The sequence below is a fragment of the Stegodyphus dumicola genome, chromosome 11 (assembly GCF_044657685.1).
Source record: "Stegodyphus dumicola isolate Sdum_Otavi_A_Nest chromosome 11, ASM4465768v1".
Classification (NCBI taxonomy): Eukaryota; Metazoa; Arthropoda; class Arachnida; order Araneae; family Eresidae; genus Stegodyphus; species Stegodyphus dumicola.
Genome location: NC_140778.1, coordinates 162,326,049 through 162,344,378, shown reverse-complemented (window position 1 = coordinate 162,344,378; position 18,330 = coordinate 162,326,049). Strand labels below are relative to the sequence as shown.

At 40.7% G+C, this 18,330-nt stretch overlaps 1 protein-coding gene across 1 annotated transcript; it reads right to left on the bottom strand.

Moving 5' to 3' along the window:
• Window positions 1-1,713: 1,713 nt before the first annotated feature.
• On the bottom strand, window positions 1,714-17,641 carry LOC146994480 (uncharacterized). Its single transcript, XM_085826386.1, has 3 exons — window positions 17,608-17,641; window positions 16,339-16,973; window positions 1,714-1,857 (listed from the first exon to the last, which is right to left on the bottom strand). The coding sequence occupies exons 1-3, from the start codon at window positions 17,639-17,641 to the stop codon at window positions 1,714-1,716; spliced, it is 813 nt and encodes a 270-aa protein (XP_085682512.1).
• Between the last annotated feature and the right edge of the window lie 689 nt (window positions 17,642-18,330).

Below are 18,330 nucleotides of genomic sequence, written 5' to 3'. Positions count from 1 at the left end.
GTACATTATTTGTAATAAATTTAAAGGTTTGTAAGCATTATGTAAAAATTCAAATCGCGGTACTATAATATTGTCTGAGGCTCGAAGTCGATTCAATTCCTTCAAGATACAATCGTTCGGTTTTGGTAATGCTGGTGGCTTGTACTGATCCAAAATATACAAATCAGTGGGTTTGGTTACCCGTGAAAATGCAACATATTGACGAAATCTGCTCATGGAAGTTTTTAAACTAACCGCAACTGTTTTCAAAGTTGCTCCCTGAGATTTATGAATAGTCATAGCTTCGGCCACTATAATTGGTATGACTACGAAAAACTGACACTTTGCGAGTCGAGGCTTTATCAATATGTTTCGAAATGCGGTCAATGGGTGTCCATTCGAAAGGAATATTTCTTTTTTCCGTGTACTGCCGAAATTTATTTCTAAGTTTAAATCCAACTGTATCTGTAGTAAATTGAATCCATACTCGTCTTACACTCTGATCCTCTGGTTCCATTTCAATGTATTGTAAAATTCCAACAATTCCATTTATTAATCCATCACTCATATCAATTGTACAGGTCAACATGTATCTGGCTCCCGGTTTAAGGTCAAGAGTCCATTCAAGATTAGCCGTCTCATGTCGTTTCAATCGCAATAGTTTATTTAGCCGGCTAGTAAATTTTTTTTGGCTTATCAGAGAGCACGGTATCATATGCGTTGCATTGAATCATCTGGGATGGTAACATGGAAAGACGTTTAGCATTATAATCGTCTACTTCCTTGTTAGAATAGCATAAAATAACAGATTCGCGAGGTAAGCATTCAAATGGTCTTTCCCTGGATGCTAAAAATTGAACATGTTCCGGTTGTAAGGGTTCATTTGCCAAATCATCCACTAACTCCAAATATTCTTTCTCATTTTTTCTGTCTCATTATTTCATCGAGTTCATAAAACTGTGTATTGCTACACCACCACAAATCAGAAGAAAACATGAAAGCATCCTTAACGGGCGGTAATTGACGTAAATCCCCAAATTTGATGACATGTAAATTCCCGTAGCGTTTATTTTTAACTCCTCGAATTTCTCGTAAACGCCGATCCAGTCGAGAAAGTAATTTCAGCCCCAACATTGAAATTTCATCAATAATTATCACACGTAAATGAGCATACATTTCAGCGTATTTCGAGTTTCTTCTCTCATCCGTCTTATACATTTTGATTCATTCAGTTGTAACCCGAGTGCATGATGAAGAGTATCTCCTGTAATGTGTAATGCTCCTTTACCAGTAGGGGCTAATTTAATGACAGAGTTTTCTTTAGAAAAAGAAGGTAGTCGGATGAGAGTCTGGTATAAAACTTGGATCAAAACAGATTTGCCAGTGCCTGCAGCTCCTTGTACAAATATATCTAGAGGTTCACAAATTTCATCACAGCGACGAAAGTAATATAGCATGTGCATTAGGAAATCAAATTGTCCAGAGTTACACTGACGAACGAGGGATTGATATTTTTCTTCGGGATATTTCTCCATTATTTGGAATTCAGAAACATCATCTTCAATGAATGGTTCGTCCTGGTACGCATTCAAATACTTTTCAAATTTTAAAGACAAGTCTAAAGGCTCACAGCAAATTGGATTCTTCTCTATATTGGAAGTTTTAGTTGCAGATTTTGATGATTTTTTTTTGTCGTCGACGTTCCTGTAGACGTTCAAGCTCTCGTTTTCGATTTTAAGGAAATGACCGCCATCTTCTTTTAGCTTCACAGCGTTTACGTTTTTTCAAGTTGGCCTGCTGTTGCTTTTCAAGCGTTGTGAAATTATCATCATCTTTAAAGTGAGACTTTTGCTTAGGCATAGTAAATAATGATACTGGCTGCAAAAAGAGAGAAGAAAATAGTTACGAGATGTTGCTTCTTTAGCAGCACAAAGAACACTAACTATAGTACAAGGCAATATAAATATATAACCATAAAAAATACTCTTATCAATTCCTTTTACTCTTCATCCTGAATCTCTCTCAGTAAGATAAAAAATAATTTCAACTCATAAGTAAAAAAAAAAAAAAAACACTCTTCCTTTTTTCTTTATTAATTTGATGTCAACACTTTTAGGAACCCAAGGTCAAAAAGTGTAGACATCAAATTAATAAAGAAAAAGAAAGTGTTTTTTTTTTTTTTTTTTTTTTTTTTTTTTAGTAGTTATGAGTTGAAAGAAAATTTTCTTTCGAGTGTTCTTCTCACCCGTATCTCATTATTCTACAGTATAAATATTTCCTTATACACCCTTTTCTTTAACACAAGACATTTTCAACTATTTGTACCTGTCTTTTACCAGTAGTAGCCGTCTTTGAAAAGAAAATGAGTCGAAGCAAAATGATTGAGTGAGTGAGTGAGTGATTATGGCGCAAAAACCAGAGATGATTATGACGCGCCAAACACAAGGCGGGATGATTACAATTGATGTCATTAAAATTCAATAAATAAAAACAAGTAGATAAATGTATCAAATCCAGAGGATGAAGTCATATAAACACAAGTTAAAAGCACATATTAAAATTCAAGACACAGTCTTCTAAATAAATTACATTAGGTAATAAAAGCCAATCTCTTTTAAATAATAAAATAAATTACAATTGACCTCTCTTCCGATTAAACGGTCGAGAGGTAAGTCACAGCTACTAAAATATTTCTGGCGAAGCCTATTAAAACATGGACACTCAATTAAAATATGACGAACAGATAAACAAACATTACAGTTAAAACAAACAGGCTCATTTTCAGCATTGAGAAGACAGTTATGTGTGACTCTAGTGTGACCTATTCTGAGGCGAGTCAAAAGAACGTCCTCCTTACGATTTCCAGCAAAATCCCAATGTTCAATTCTAGGCTTCACGTTTCTCAACTTATTGTGATGCTAAACATCCCAAATTTGCAGCCATTTTTTCCGCATCTTCCCCTTGATTACACAGCAGATGTCTCTAAAAAGAATAAGGCGAGTGGATGGTTCAACGGCATATTTGGCTGCGATGTCTGCAAGCTCATTTCCCTTTATTCCTGCATGTCCAGGGACCCAGCAGTACAACACTTCATATCCTCGAATCGTTAAATTTCTATGAATTTTGAGAACATCCACTACCACAGGATTCTGCGTGTTGGGGAAAGCTTCCAAGGATTTAAGAGCACTATACGAGTCTGTATAAACTATGAACTTTTTGTGGCAGAGCTTTGAGATGTACAAAAGACCGTAATATATTGCAGTTAGTTCAGATGTTAGGACTGAGAAAGCATGGTGCAGGCATCGACCCTCAATGTAATCTTGAAATACAAAAGCCATCCCGACATGATCATTTGACTTTGATCCATCTGTGTATATCGGATGATAACTGCTATATTTGTGCCTGTGCTCGGCGAAGAGTTGTCTGTAAACGATCTCGTTAGTGATCGCCTTTATGTGATGTTTGAAAATATCGAGAAGCTGGATCCGTGCATTTTCCCAAGGTGGAATTTCAAAATTCTGTACTGCTTGAGGCCACATATCAGAGAGGGAAAGTTTGTCAATGACAGGGCGAACTCTTAAAGGAAAAGTAAGAACACAGGATGGACGTATTTCATATAATGTGTTACACTCATTATCGCGTAAGCACAGCTTCTTGGGATGTTCAGGTTGGGATAGAATATTAAAATATTGCAAAAGGGACAACTGCTCACGCCTCAGATAAAGTGATGGTTCGTTAGAGTCAACATATAGGCTCTGTACAGGAGAAGTCCTGAAAGCTCCTGAACAAATCCGCAGACCTTGATGGTGAACAGGATCCAGTTTTAACAAAACAGATGACCGAGCGGATCCATAAACAACTGAGCCATAGTCTAGTCTAGCCATAGTCAAGCGCTCTGTAAATGCGAAGCATAGAGCAACGCTCTGCACCCCAGGAGGTGTTCGCCAACACTTTTAAAATATTGTGTTTTTAGACACTTCCTTCTCAGGTTTAAAACATGAGAAAGGAAGGTGAATTTTCGGTCGAAAGTCACTCCTAAAAATTTTACTTCGGGCGCAACTGGAATAATTGTACCATTTAGATATAACTCAGGTTCAGGATGGAGACCTCGCTTCCTACAAAAGTGTACGCACAGTTTTCTGTTTCGAAAATGTAAATCCCTGTTTGTCTGACCATTCTTGGATCTTATTCAGAGCCATCTGCAATTGCCTCTCTATGTATCTCATGTCTGCTCCTCGACAGCTAATCTGTAAATCATCTACATATAGTGATCCTAAGATGGTAGGAGGAAGTTCTTTTAGTACAGAATTTATTTTTAAAGTAAACAGGGTTACACTGAGCACACAGCCTTGAGGCACACCCTCTTCCTGTTGAAAAACATCCGAAAAAACAGAGCCAATTCTTACTTGAAAAGTTCTAGCGTTCAGGAAATTCTGAATGAAAATTGGTAGGTTGCCGCGCAAGCCACTCTCGTGAAGATCGCGAAGTATACCGTATCTCCATGCCTTATCATAAGCTTTCTCTATATGGAAGAAAATTGAGACAAGGTGATTTTTTCTTACAAAAGCTTTTCGAAATGATGTCTCTAAGAGGAACATGTTATCTACAGTTGTTCTCCCCTTTCGAAAACCACTTTGATAAGGCGATATAATATTATTCTTTTCCAAAAAGTAGACTAGGCGGCTGTTTACCATCTTTTGAAACAGTTTGCAAACACAACTGGTAAGGGCAATTGGCCGATAGTTCGAGGGATTCCTCGGGTCTTTCCCTGGCTTCGCAATAGCAATGACAACAGCTCCCCTCCATGCACTGGGAAATGTACGCTCCTTCCACACTCTATTGTAAAGTGTGAGAAGGGCACTCAGTGACTTATAGGACAGATGCTTTAGCATTTCATAATACACGCCATCTAGACCAGGACAAGACCTATGTGTCTGCAACAAAGCTCTCTTTAATTCAACCATAGTAAAGTCTCTATTGTAAGGCTCAGATTTGGAAGAGTTGAATGCGATGGGATTTATTTCAGAGTGTTTCTTGATAGAGAGAAATGCAGGTGAATAGTTTCTGCTGGAAGAAACGGCAGCAAATGTCTCACCAATAGTATTTGCAATTTCTTCTATGGAGCTAATAACTCGGCCATCTTTTTCCAGAAAGGAAAGTGAGTGGTCTTTATACATTCCGCATGCTTTTCGAACTCTTTCCCAAACCCGCTTACTAGGGATAGAGGATGTTATTGAGGACACATATGAAATCCAGGAATCCCTCTGGCTCTGCCTTCTTACTTTTCGTGCATTTGCTTTGGCTCTTTTAAAGGCTATGAGGTTTCGCAGAGTAGGATATCTACAAAAAATACCCCATGCTTTTTTCTGTTTTTTCAGTGCTTCATGACAGTCGCGATTCCACCATGGTTCCGTATATTTAAGCCTTTTTCCTGATGCTCTAGGAATCGAAAGCATAGCTGCCTGAATAATAATATTAGTAACATCTTCCACAGCGTCATCGATATGCACATCTTCTACCATTTCCTCTGTGAGCTCTGCGGAGGAAGAGAAGAGTTCCCAGTCTGCCCTGTCCAGTATAAACCGAGGGAGTCTCGACATGGGGTTTGCTCCTCTTCGTGCAAGAGATACAAAAATGGGATAATGATCGCTGTTGTACAGGTCATTTCCGACACTAAAAGTGCAAAATGGCAACAGAGATGGTGAACAGATGGCAAGGTCGAGAGCGTGGAATGTACCTGAAGGCTCATGGAAGTAAGTATTCTGCCCATTATTCAGGAGACAAAGGCTATGATCTTCGATCATCTGCTCAATTTGTCTTCCTCGGCAATTTGTGTCTCTACTACCCCAGAGTGGATTATGGCCGTTAAAATCTCCTATTATGATAAAAGGCTCAGGCAGCTGCTCTATTAGATTATTTAAATCTTGCTGATCAATATGCTCATTTGGAGGCAAATACAGGGAAATGACTGTTACAACAATATCAAGATTTAAGACACAATAACACGCCGAATAAATACTAATTCAGAAGTGAAACAACAAAAATCAGCGTTATATTCACAAAATTTTCACAGGACTAGTTTCGATGGTTTTACCGAACCATCATCTTCAGCTGCAAAACCGCAAATGAACAAGATAGGAAATAATTAGATAAGATAAGAAAGCCTGGACAAGAATAAGCAATTATTTATTTCCTATCTTGTTCATTTGCGGTTTTGCAGCTGAAGGTGATGGTTCGGTAAAACCATCGAAACTAGTCCTGTGAAAATTTTGTGAATATAACGCTGATTTTTGTTGTTTGACTTCTGAATTAATATCCAGATTTGTTTGAGTAGCAACAACTTGGAGGGGGGTCGTCAACGAAAATGAAATTGAGGGGTAGTCCAGTGAGGTGAGGGGGTGAGTGAGTGAGTGATTATGACGCAAAAACCAGAGATGATTATGACGCGCCAAACACAAGATGAAATGATTACAATTGATGATATTAAAATTCAATAAATAAAAACAGGTAGATAAATGTACCAAATCCAGAGGATGAAGTCATAGACACAAGTTAAAAGCACATATTAAAATTCAAGACACACGTCTTCAAAACAAATTACATTAGGTAATAAAAGCCAATCTCTTTTAAATAATAAAATAAATTACAATTGACCTCTCTTCCGATCAAACGGTCGAGAGGTAAGTCACAGCTATTAAAATATTTCTGGCGAACACTATTAAAACATGGACACTCAATTAAAATATGACGAACAGATAAACAAACATTACAATTAAAACAAACAGGCTCATTTTCAGCTTTGAGAAGATAGTTATGTGTGACTCTAGTGTGACCAATTCTGAGGCGAGTCAAAAGAACGTCCTCCTTACGATTTCCAGCAAAATCCCAATGCTCAATTCTAGGCTTGACGTTTCTCAACTTGTTGTGATGCTGAATATCCCAAATTTGCTGCCATTTTTTCCGTATCTTCCCCTTGATGACACAGCAGATGTCTCTAAAAGAGATAAAGCGAGTAGACGGTTCAACAGCATATTTGGCTGCGATGTCTGCAAGCTCGTTTCCCTTTTTTCCAGCATGTCCAGGAACCAGCAGTACAGGATTTCATATCCTCGAATCGTTAAATTTCTATGAATTTTGAGAACATCCACTACTACAGGATTCTGCGTGTTGGGAAAAGCTTCCAAGGATTTAAGAGCTCTATACGAGTCTGTACGAACTTTTTGTGGCAGAGCTTTGAGATGTAAAAAAGACCATAATATATTGCAGTTAGTTCAGATGTTATGACTGAGAAAGCATGGTGCAGGCATCTGCTCTCAATGTAATCTTCAAATACAAAAGCTATCCCGACATGATCATTTGACTTTGATCCATCTGTGTATATCGTATAATAACTGCTATATCTGTGCCTGTGTTCAGCGAAAAGTTGTTTGTAAACGATCTCGTTAGTGCTCGCCTTTACGTGATGTTTGAAAACATCAAGAAGCTGGATCCGTGAATTTTCCCAAGGTGGAATTTCAAAATTCTGTACTGCTTGGGGGTGGATATCAGAGAGGGAGAGTTCCTCAATGACAGGGCGAACTCTTAAAGGGAAAGTAGGAACACAGGATGGACGTGTTTCAAATAATGTGTTACACTCATTATCATGTAAGCACAGCTTATTGGGATGTTCAGGTTGGGATAGAATATTAAAATATTGCAAAAGGGACAATTGCTCACGCCTCAGATAAAGTGATGGTTCGTTAGAGTCAACATATAGGCTCTGTACAGGAGAAGTCCTGAAAGCTCCTGAACAAATCCGCAGACCTTGATGGTGAACAGGATCCAGTTTTAACGAAACAGATGACCGAGCGGATCCATAAACAACTGAGCCATAGTACAGTCTAGAGCGGATAAGCGCTCTGTAAACGCGAAGCATGGAGCTACGCTCTGCACCCCAGGAGGTGTTCGCCAACACTTTTAAAATATTTAGTGTTTTTAGACACTTCCTTCTCAGGTTTAAAACATGAGAAAGGAGTGAGTGAGTGAGTGATTATGGCGCAAAACCAGAGATGATTATGACGCGCCAAACAAAAGATGAGATGATTACAATTGATGACATTAAAATTCAATAAATAAAAACAAGTAGATAAATGTACCAAATCCAGAGGATGAAGTCATATAAACACAAGTTAAAAGCACATATTAAAATTCAAGAGACAGTCTTCAAAACAAATTACATTTGGTAATAAAAGCCAATATCTTTTAAATAATAAAATAAATTAGAATTGACCTCTCTTCCGATTAAACGGTCGAGAGGTAAGTCACAGCTATTAAAATATTTCTGGCGAAGACTACTAAGACATGGACACTCAATTAAAATATGACGAACAGATAAACAAACATTACAGTTAAAACAAACAGGCTCATTTTCAGCTTTTATAAGGTAGTTATGTGTCACTCTAGTGTGACCAATTCTGAGGCGAGTCAAAAGAACTTCCTCCTTACGATTTTTGGTTAATTCCCAGTGCTCAATTCTAGGTTTTACATGTCTTAATTTATTTTGAAGCTGAACATCCCAAAGTTGTTGCCATTTTTTTCAGATCTTTTGTTTCACAACACAACAAATGTCTGCAAAAGGGATGAGACGACTGGACAGTTCAACAGCACATTTTGCTGTGATATCTGCCAGCTCATTCCCTTTTATTCCCACATGCCCGGGAACCCAGCAGTACAGGATATCTTACCCACAATTCATTAAGTTTATATGTATTTTGAGAATATCCACTATTACTGGATTTTGAGCACTATACGAATCTGTATAAATTATAAACTTTTTGTAGCAGAGCCTTGAGATGTATAAAAGACTATAATATATCGCAGTTAATTCGGATGTTAAGACAGAGTAGGCATGGTGCAAGCGTCTGCCCTCCATGTGGTCTTCAATTACAAATGCCATCCCGACATGATCTTTTGACTTGAAACCATCTGTATAAACTGGAAGATAACTGCTATATTTGTGCCTGTGCTCAGCGAAGAGTTGTCTATAAATGATGTCATTGGTGCTTGCCTTGACGTGATGCTTGAAAACATCAAGAAGCTAAATCCGTGCATTTTCCCAAGGTGGGAATTCAAAATTCTGTACTGCTTGGGGGTGCATATCAGAGAGGGAAAGTTCCTCAATGATAGGGCGAACTCTTAAAGGAAAGGTAGGAACACAGGATGGACGTGTTTCAAATAAAGTGTTACACATATCATCAAGTAAGTACAGTTTATTGGGATGTTCAGGTTGTGATAGAATATTAAAATATTGCAATAGGGACAATTGCTCACGCCTCAGATAAAGTGATGGTTCGTTAGTCAACATACAGGCTCTGGACAGCAGAAGTTCTGAAAGCTCCTGAACAAATCCGCAGAGCTTGATGGTGAACAGGATCGAGTTTTAACAAAACTGATGACCGACCGGATCCGTAAACAACTGAGACATGGTCCAGTCTAGAGCGAACCAGGGCTCTGTAAATGCAAAGCATGGAGAAACGCTCTGCACCCCAAGAGGTGTTCGCCAACACTTTTAAAATATTTAGTGTTTTTAGACACTTCTTTCTCAGGTTTAAAACATGAGGGGGGAAAGTCAATTTCTGGTCGAACGTCACTCCTAAAAATTTTACTTCGGGCGCAACTGGAATAATTGAACCATTGAGATTAACTCAGGTTCAGGATGGAGACCTCGCTTCCTACAAAAGTGCACGCACACAGTTTTCTGTTTCGAAAAAGTAAATCCCTGTTTGTCTGACCATTCTTGGATCTTATTCAGAGCCATCTGCAATTGCCTCTCTATGTATCTCATGTCTGCTCCTCGACAGCTAATCTGTAAATCATCTACATATAGTGATCCTAAGATGGTAGGAGGAAGTTCTTTTAGTACAGAATTTATTTTTAAAGTAAACAGGGTTACACTGAGCACACAGCCTTGAGGCACACCCTCTTCCTGTTGAAAAACATCCGAAAAAACAGAGCCAATTCTTACTTGAAAAGTTCTAGCGTTCAGGAAATTCTGAATGAAAATTGGTAGGTTGCCGCGCAAGCCACTCTCGTGAAGATCGCGAAGTATACCGTATCTCCATGCCTTATCATAAGCTTTCTCTATATGGAAGAAAATTGAGACAAGGTGATTTTTTCTTACAAAAGCTTTTCGAAATGATGTCTCTAAGAGGAACATGTTATCTACAGTTGTTCTCCCCTTTCGAAAACCACTTTGATAAGGCGATATAATATTATTCTTTTCCAAAAAGTAGACTAGGCGGCTGTTTACCATCTTTTGAAACAGTTTGCAAACACAACTGGTAAGGGCAATTGGCCGATAGTTCGAGGGATTCCTCGGGTCTTTCCCTGGCTTCGCAATAGCAATGACAACAGCTCCCCTCCATGCACTGGGAAATGTACGCTCCTTCCACACTCTATTGTAAAGTGTGAGAAGGGCACTCAGTGACTTATAGGACAGATGCTTTAGCATTTCATAATACACGCCATCTAGACCAGGACAAGACCTATGTGTCTGCAACAAAGCTCTCTTTAATTCAACCATAGTAAAGTCTCTATTGTAAGGCTCAGATTTGGAAGAGTTGAATGCGATGGGATTTATTTCAGAGTGTTTCTTGATAGAGAGAAATGCAGGTGAATAGTTTCTGCTGGAAGAAACGGCAGCAAATGTCTCACCAATAGTATTTGCAATTTCTTCTATGGAGCTAATAACTCGGCCATCTTTTTCCAGAAAGGAAAGTGAGTGGTCTTTATACATTCCGCATGCTTTTCGAACTCTTTCCCAAACCCGCTTACTAGGGATAGAGGATGTTATTGAGGACACATATGAAATCCAGGAATCCCTCTGGCTCTGCCTTCTTACTTTTCGTGCATTTGCTTTGGCTCTTTTAAAGGCTATGAGGTTTCGCAGAGTAGGATATCTACAAAAAATACCCCATGCTTTTTTCTGTTTTTTCAGTGCTTCATGACAGTCGCGATTCCACCATGGTTCCGTATATTTAAGCCTTTTTCCTGATGCTCTAGGAATCGAAAGCATAGCTGCCTGAATAATAATATTAGTAACATCTTCCACAGCGTCATCGATATGCACATCTTCTACCATTTCCTCTGTGAGCTCTGCGGAGGAAGAGAAGAGTTCCCAGTCTGCCCTGTCCAGTATAAACCGAGGGAGTCTCGACATGGGGTTTGCTCCTCTTCGTGCAAGAGATACAAAAATGGGATAATGATCGCTGTTGTACAGGTCATTTCCGACACTAAAAGTGCAAAATGGCAACAGAGATGGTGAACAGATGGCAAGGTCGAGAGCGTGGAATGTCCTTGAAGGCTCATGGAAGTATGTATCTTGCCCATTATTTAGGAGACAAAGGCTGTGATCTTCGATCATCTGCTCAATTTGTCTTCCTCGGCAATTCGTATCTTTGCTACCCCAGAGTGGACTATGGCCGTTAAAATCTCCTATTATGATGAAAGGCTCAGGCAGCTGCTCTAAAAGACCATTTAAATATTGCTGATCAATATGCTCATTTGGAGGCAAATACAAAGAAACAAATGAAACAACAATATCAAAATTTCTTTGAGTAGCGACAACTTGGAGGGATGTCGTTAAAGGAAGTACATTTGAGGGATAATCCAGTGAGGAGAGGAGACCTACTCCTCCACTGGCACGCTCACCTGCAAGGTTATCCTTCCTGACGAAAGAAAACATCCCAAGTTTTGCGTGGTGTTCTGGTTTCAGATTTGTTTCCTGTATTGCTAAGCACACAGGATGGTACGCATTTATTATAGATTTGACGTCAAGCAAATTTCGGTGGAAACCGCGACAGTTCCATGACACGAGGGTGGCCATTATGAATGGTTTTTGTTTTTCCTGTGCTGTTCTTTTGTTTTTCGTGGAAGTAGATGCCTGGGAAATTCCAGACCCTCTTCCACTTCCATAAAGTCTGAATCCGCAGATTCAGAAATCATCTCATCAAGAGAGCTATTGCTGCGACTTCTATTTTTATTTGATATTTTTTGTGTGGCAGTTTTCGGCTTACTTTGAATAATTGTTTCTTTCTTTTGTACTATATGAGTTGCATTTTCTTTTTTCTTGTTGGATATAGACGGTTGGGTTTTATTTGGTAGGGTCTGTGTGCCTATTGATGTTTGGGTGGCAACTGTACGATATGATTTAACAGCACTGGCGTATGATGAATTTGGTCGAAGCTGTGTGCTTTGGACTAGTCTTCTGGCTTCGGCGTAAGAGATGTTCCTAGTAACTTTTGTAGTCTGGATTTCTTTTTCCGATTTCCATTTTGGGCACAAGCGAGAAAATGCTGGGTGGTCACCCTTGCAATTTATACACAAAGGCGCAGCGGTACAATTATCAGAATCGTGGCCAATCTGTGAGCATCGGGCGCATGTGAGGCTGCCACGACAAGACGTCTTAGAATGGCGGAAACGCTGGCATTGGAAACATCGCATAGGGTTTCGAATATAAGGTCTTACAGGAATATTTAGATATCCGGTCTTAATATTCTTAGGCAGATCAGGCGTGTTGAAGGTAAGGATCACGTGTTTCGTGTCTATCAACTTACCTTCTTTACGCATCTTGATCCGCCTTACACCGCAGACATTTTGTTCGGATAACTCAGAAGCGATCTCTTCTTCAGAAACATACAGAAGGTCGAATTCTGAGATTACACCACGACAATAGTTCAGTGACTTATGGGGTGTTACAGTGACATTCGCTTGCCCAAGTTTAGTAATCTGAAGTAAAGAGAGCAGACTGGGTGGCTGAGTTTGTATCAATAAGCAAGTCTCCGGAGCGGAGACGCTTTATGTTTCTCGGCTCACCAATAGAAGACTGGATGTATTTATTTATTACGAAAGGAGACATCTTATGCATTTCGCCAGAAGGACTAGAGATGACTAGGAAACGGGGACTATTGTGATGATTTTTTTTATTTGCATCTGTCCGTAATTTTTTTGCAGAATTTTCAGAACTAGGTTGAGTGACAGGTTGAGTGACTAGTTTAGTAGTAGACGTTTCAGAGCTAGGTTGAATGATTGGTTTATTAGTAGATGGTTCAGAGCTAGGTTGAGTGACTGGTTTAGCAGTATACGTTTCAGAACTAGGTTGAGTGACTGGTTTAGCTGTAGACGTTTCAGAACTAGTTTGAATGACTGGAGTTACCTCGAAATCTTTAATTAAGTAGATATGAGAAGAAGCCATAGTGAAAGAATAAAGATTCGGGTCCGACGGCCCCGCCCACCACGGAGCCCAACAAGGGAACACAGATTCCTGTGTTAGGGCTAGCCGGACCTATACGCAAACTGAAGCCCCACAGTCGGCTTTCCCGAAAGCAGGTACTCCCGAGAGCTTGACCCCAAGCCACTGACACAAGGACTAGTGACCAGCCGATTGACACCCGTGAGGACGACTAAGGTGCCTCCCGTTTAGCTGAAGCAGAGGCCAAAGTAGTGTGTTGGGGACAGTACCTCGCCCCTCAACTACCAGGACCCTCCTTTCCAGCGACACGGGTCTCCACGCACGGCAAACACGTGGGCAGTTTTCTCGCCACTCGAAGACTAGACACAAGGGCTGTTCCAGTCTCTCATGACGAGCCCCAAACTCCGTAGAGAGAAACCACGAGGGAGAAGGGAAGGGGAAAAGTTCCAGCCAAGAGGAGAGGAGACGGAAAAGAGGATAGATCACTGGGGCTCCAGGATCGTGACACCCGTCTCATCAAGATGATCCCCTGAAGGGCTAGGGTACCTCGGGATTGCCACACCCGTACTCACAGAAGTGAGCCCCCTGAGGGGCATGACAAAGGAAAGACAATTTTCGGTCGAACGTCACTCCTAAAAATTTTACTTCCGGCGCAACTGGAATAATTGTATCATTGAGATATAACTCAGGTTCAGGATGGAGACCATGCTTCCTACAAAAGTGCAGTTTTCTGTTTGGAAAAAGTAAATCCCTGTTTGTCTGACCATTCTTGGATCTTATACAGAGCCATCTGCATTTGCCTCTCTACATATCTCATGTCTGCCCCTCGACAGCTAATTTGCAGATCATCAACATACAGAGATCCCAAGATGGTGGGAGGAAGTTCTTTCAGTACAGAGTTTATTTTTAAAATGAACAGCGTTACACTTAGCACACAGCCTTGAGGCACACCCTCTTCCTGTTCAAAAGCATCTGACAAAACAGAGCCAATCCTGACTTGAAAAGTTCTAGAAATCAAGAAATTCTGAATGAAAATTGGTAGGTTGCCGCGCAAGCCACTCTCGTGCAGATCCCGAAGTATACCGTATCTCCATGCCTTATCGTAAGCTTTCTCAATGTCGAAGAATATAGAGACAAGGTGACTTCTTCTGACAAAGGCTTTTCGAATAGATGTCTCTAAAAGAAGCATATTATCTAGAGTCGTTCTTCCCTTTCGAAAACCGCTTTGATAAGGCGATATAATGTTATTATTTTCCAAGAAGACTAGGCGGCTATTTACCATCTTTTCAAACAGTTTGCAAACACAACTGGTAAGGCCAATTGGCCGATAGTTGGAGGGATTCCTTGGATCTTTCCCTGGCTTAGCAATAGGAATTACAAGAGCTCTCCTCCACGCAATGGGAAAAATACGCTCCTTCCACACTCTATTGTAAAGAGTGAGGAGGGCAGTCAGTGACTTATAGGACAGATGTTTTAGCATTTCGTAATTCACGCCATCAAGACCCGGAGAAGACCTATGTGTCTGCAATAAAGCTCTCTTTAATTCCAGCATAGTAAATGCTCTATTGTAAGGCTCAGATTTGCACGAGTTGAATGCAATCGGATTTATTTCAGAGTGCTGCTTGATAGAGAGAAATGCAGGTGAATAGTTTCTGCTGGAAGAAACGGCAGCAAATGTCTCACCGATAGTATTCGCAATTTCTTCTATAGAGCTAATCACTCGGCCATCTTTTTCCAAAAAGGAAAGTGAGTGGTCTTTATAGATTCCGCATGCTTTTCGAACTCTTTCCCAAACCCGCTTACTAGGCGTAGAGGATGTAATTGATGACACATAGGAAATCCAAGAATTCCTTTGGCTCTGCCTCCTTACTTTTCGTGCGTTTGCTTTGGCTCTTTTAAATGCAATGAGGTTTCGCAGAGTAGGATATCTACGAAAAATACCCCATGCTTTTATCTGTTTTTACAGTGCTTCATGACAATCGCGATTCCACCACGGTTTCGAATATTTCAGTATTTTTCCTGATGTTCTAGGAATGGAAAGCATAGCTGCCTGAATAATAGTATTTGTAACAGCATCAACAGCATCATCGATATGCGCATCTTCTACCATTTCATCTGTGAGCTCTGCAATGGAAGAGAAGAGTTCCCAGTCTGCCCTGTCCAGAATAAACCGAGAGACTTTCGACATGGGGTTTGCTCCTCTTCGTGCAAGAGATACAAAAATGGGATAATGATCGCTGTTGTACAGGTCATTTCCGACACTAAAAGTACAAAATGGCAACAGAGATGGTGAACAGATGGCAAGGTCGAGAGCGTGGAATGTCCTTGAAGGCTCGTGGAAGTACGTATCCTGCCGATTATTCAGGAGACAAAGGCTGTGATCTTCGATCATCCGCTCAATTTGTCTACCTCGGCAATTTGTGTCTCTACTACCCCAGAGCGTGTTATGGCCGTTAAAATCTCCTATATGATAAAAGGCTCAGGCAGCTGCTCTATTAGATTATTTCAATCTTGCTGATCAATGTGCTCATTTGGAGGCAAATACAGGGAAATGACTGTTACAACAATATCAAGATTTGTTTGAGTAGCGACAACGTACTCACAAAAGTGAGCCCTCTGAGGGGCCAGTGAGGTGAGGAGACCTGTACCTCCACTGGCACGCTCACCTGCAAGGTTATCCTTCCTGACGAAAGAAAACCTCCGAAGTTTTGCTTGTTGTTCCGGTTTTAGATTTGTTTCCTGTATTGAAAAGCATACAGGTTGATGAACATTGATTATAGCTTTGATGTCGAGCAGATTTCGGTGGAATCCGCGACAGTTCCATGATACGAGGGTGGCCATTATGTATAGTTTTTGTTCTCTCTGTGCTCTTGTTTGGTTTTTCGTGGAAGTAGATGCTTGGGAACTTCCAGACCCTCTTCTACTTCCATACCGTCTGAATCCGCAGATTCAGAAACCATTCCATCAAGAGAGCTATTGCTGGAACTTCTATTTTTATTTGTTTCTTTTCGTGTGGTAGTTTTGGGTTTGCTTTGAATTACTATTTCTTTATTTTGTACTGTATGGGTTCGGTTTTCTTTCTTCTTGTTTGTAGTCTGTTGAGTTTTGTTTGGTGGAGTCTGCATACTAACTGATGTTTGGGTGGCAACTGTGCGAGATCTCTTAAGAGCATTGGCGTAAGATGTATTTGGTCGTAGCAGTGTGCTTTGGACTAATCTTCTGGCTTCGGCGAATGAGATGTTCCTCGTAACCTTTGCAGTCTGCACTTCTTTTTCCAATTTCCATTTTGGGCAGAGGCGTGAAAATGCTGGGTGCTCGCCCTTGCAATTTATACAAAGAGGCGCAGCGGTACAATTTTCAGAATCATGGCCAATCTGTGAGCATCGGGCGCATGTGAGGCTGCCACGACAAGACGTCTTAGAATGGTTGAAACGCTGGCATTGGAAGCATCGCATAGGGTTGGGAATATAAGGTCTTACGGGACAATTTAAATATCCGGCCTTAATATTCTTAGGCAGATCAGGCGTGTTGAAGGTAAGGATCACGTGTTTCGTATCGATCAACTTACCTTCCTTACGCATCTTGATCCGCCTAGCACCGCAGACATTTTGGTCGGATAGCTCGGAAGCGATCTCTTCTTCAGGAACATACAGAAGGTCGAATTCCGATATTACGCCACGACAATAATTCAGTGTCTTATGTGCTGTTACAGTGACATTCGCTTGCCCAAGTTTAGTTATTTGAAGTAAAGAAGCAGACTGAGTGGCTGAGATTGTATCAATAAGCAAGTCTCGGGAGCGGAGACGCTTTATATTTCTCGGCTCACCAATACAAGAATGAATATATTTATTTATTATGAAAGGAGACATCTTCTGCAGATCGCCAGAAGGACTAGAAATGACTAGGAAACGGGGACTATTGTTATGATTTTTTCATTTGTATCTGTGCGTAATTTTTTTGCAGTAGACTTTTCAGAAGTAGGTTGAGTGACTGGTTTGGCAGTAGACTTTTCAGGACTAGGTTGAGTGACTGGTTTAGCAGTAATCTTTTCAGAATTCGGTTGAGTGACTGGAGTGACTTCAAAATCCTTTATAAGAAAAATTTGAGGGTTAGCCATCATGAGGAAAGAAAAGATTCGGGTCCGACGGCCCCGCCCACCACGGAGCCCTACAAGGGAACACATATTCCTGTGTTAGGGCTAGCCGAACCTATACGCAAACTGAAGCCCCACAGTCGGCTTTCCCGAAAGCAGGTAGTCCCGTGAGCTTGACCCCAAGCCACTGACACAAGGACTAGTGACCAGCCGATTGACACCCGTGAGGACGACTGAGGTGCCTCCCGTTTAACTGAAGCAGAGGCCAAAGCAGTGTGTTGGGGACAGTACCTCGCCCCTCAACTACCAGGACCCTCCTTTCCAGTGACACGGGTCTCCATCACGGCAAACACGTGGGCAGTTTTCTCGCCACTCGAGAACTAGAAACAAGGGTTGCTCTAGTGTCTCGTGACGAGCCCCAAACTCCGTAGAGAGAAACCACGAGGGAGAAGAGAAGGGAAGAAGTTCCAGCCAAGAGGAGAGGAGACGGAAAAGAGGAAAGATCACTAGGGCTCTAGGATCGTGACACCCGTCTCACCAAGAAGATGATGCCCTGAAGGGCTAGGGTACCTCGGGATTGCCACACCCGTACTCACAAAAGTGAGCCCCCTGAGGGGCACTAGACATATGAAACTTATATCCATTTATACACTAGACATATGAAACTTATATCCATTTATACATAATTCTCCTTTCTTCTTTTCTCCAAGGTTGGTTAGAAGTGACCAAAAAAATGGGCCTGGAAAGGAAAAGTGCATTTGGAAAGAATAATTCTTTCCCCATGCACCTTTACTTTCCAGGCCCATTTTTTTGTTGCCTCCTCAGTTTCTCTGTCATTTATTAGAGAAGAGGTGACAATAGTTGTTTAAATAAAAGGAAAATATGAGGAGGTTTATTTTCCTTTACTAATCCATTTTCTTTCTTCAAGGATGCCACACAGTAAGCTTAAAAGGGTCAGTTTGTGTGGCCATTTCTTAAGTAGGAGAACTAATTTTAACCGCTTCCTCTTCTGAGGGATGGGGTGGTATAT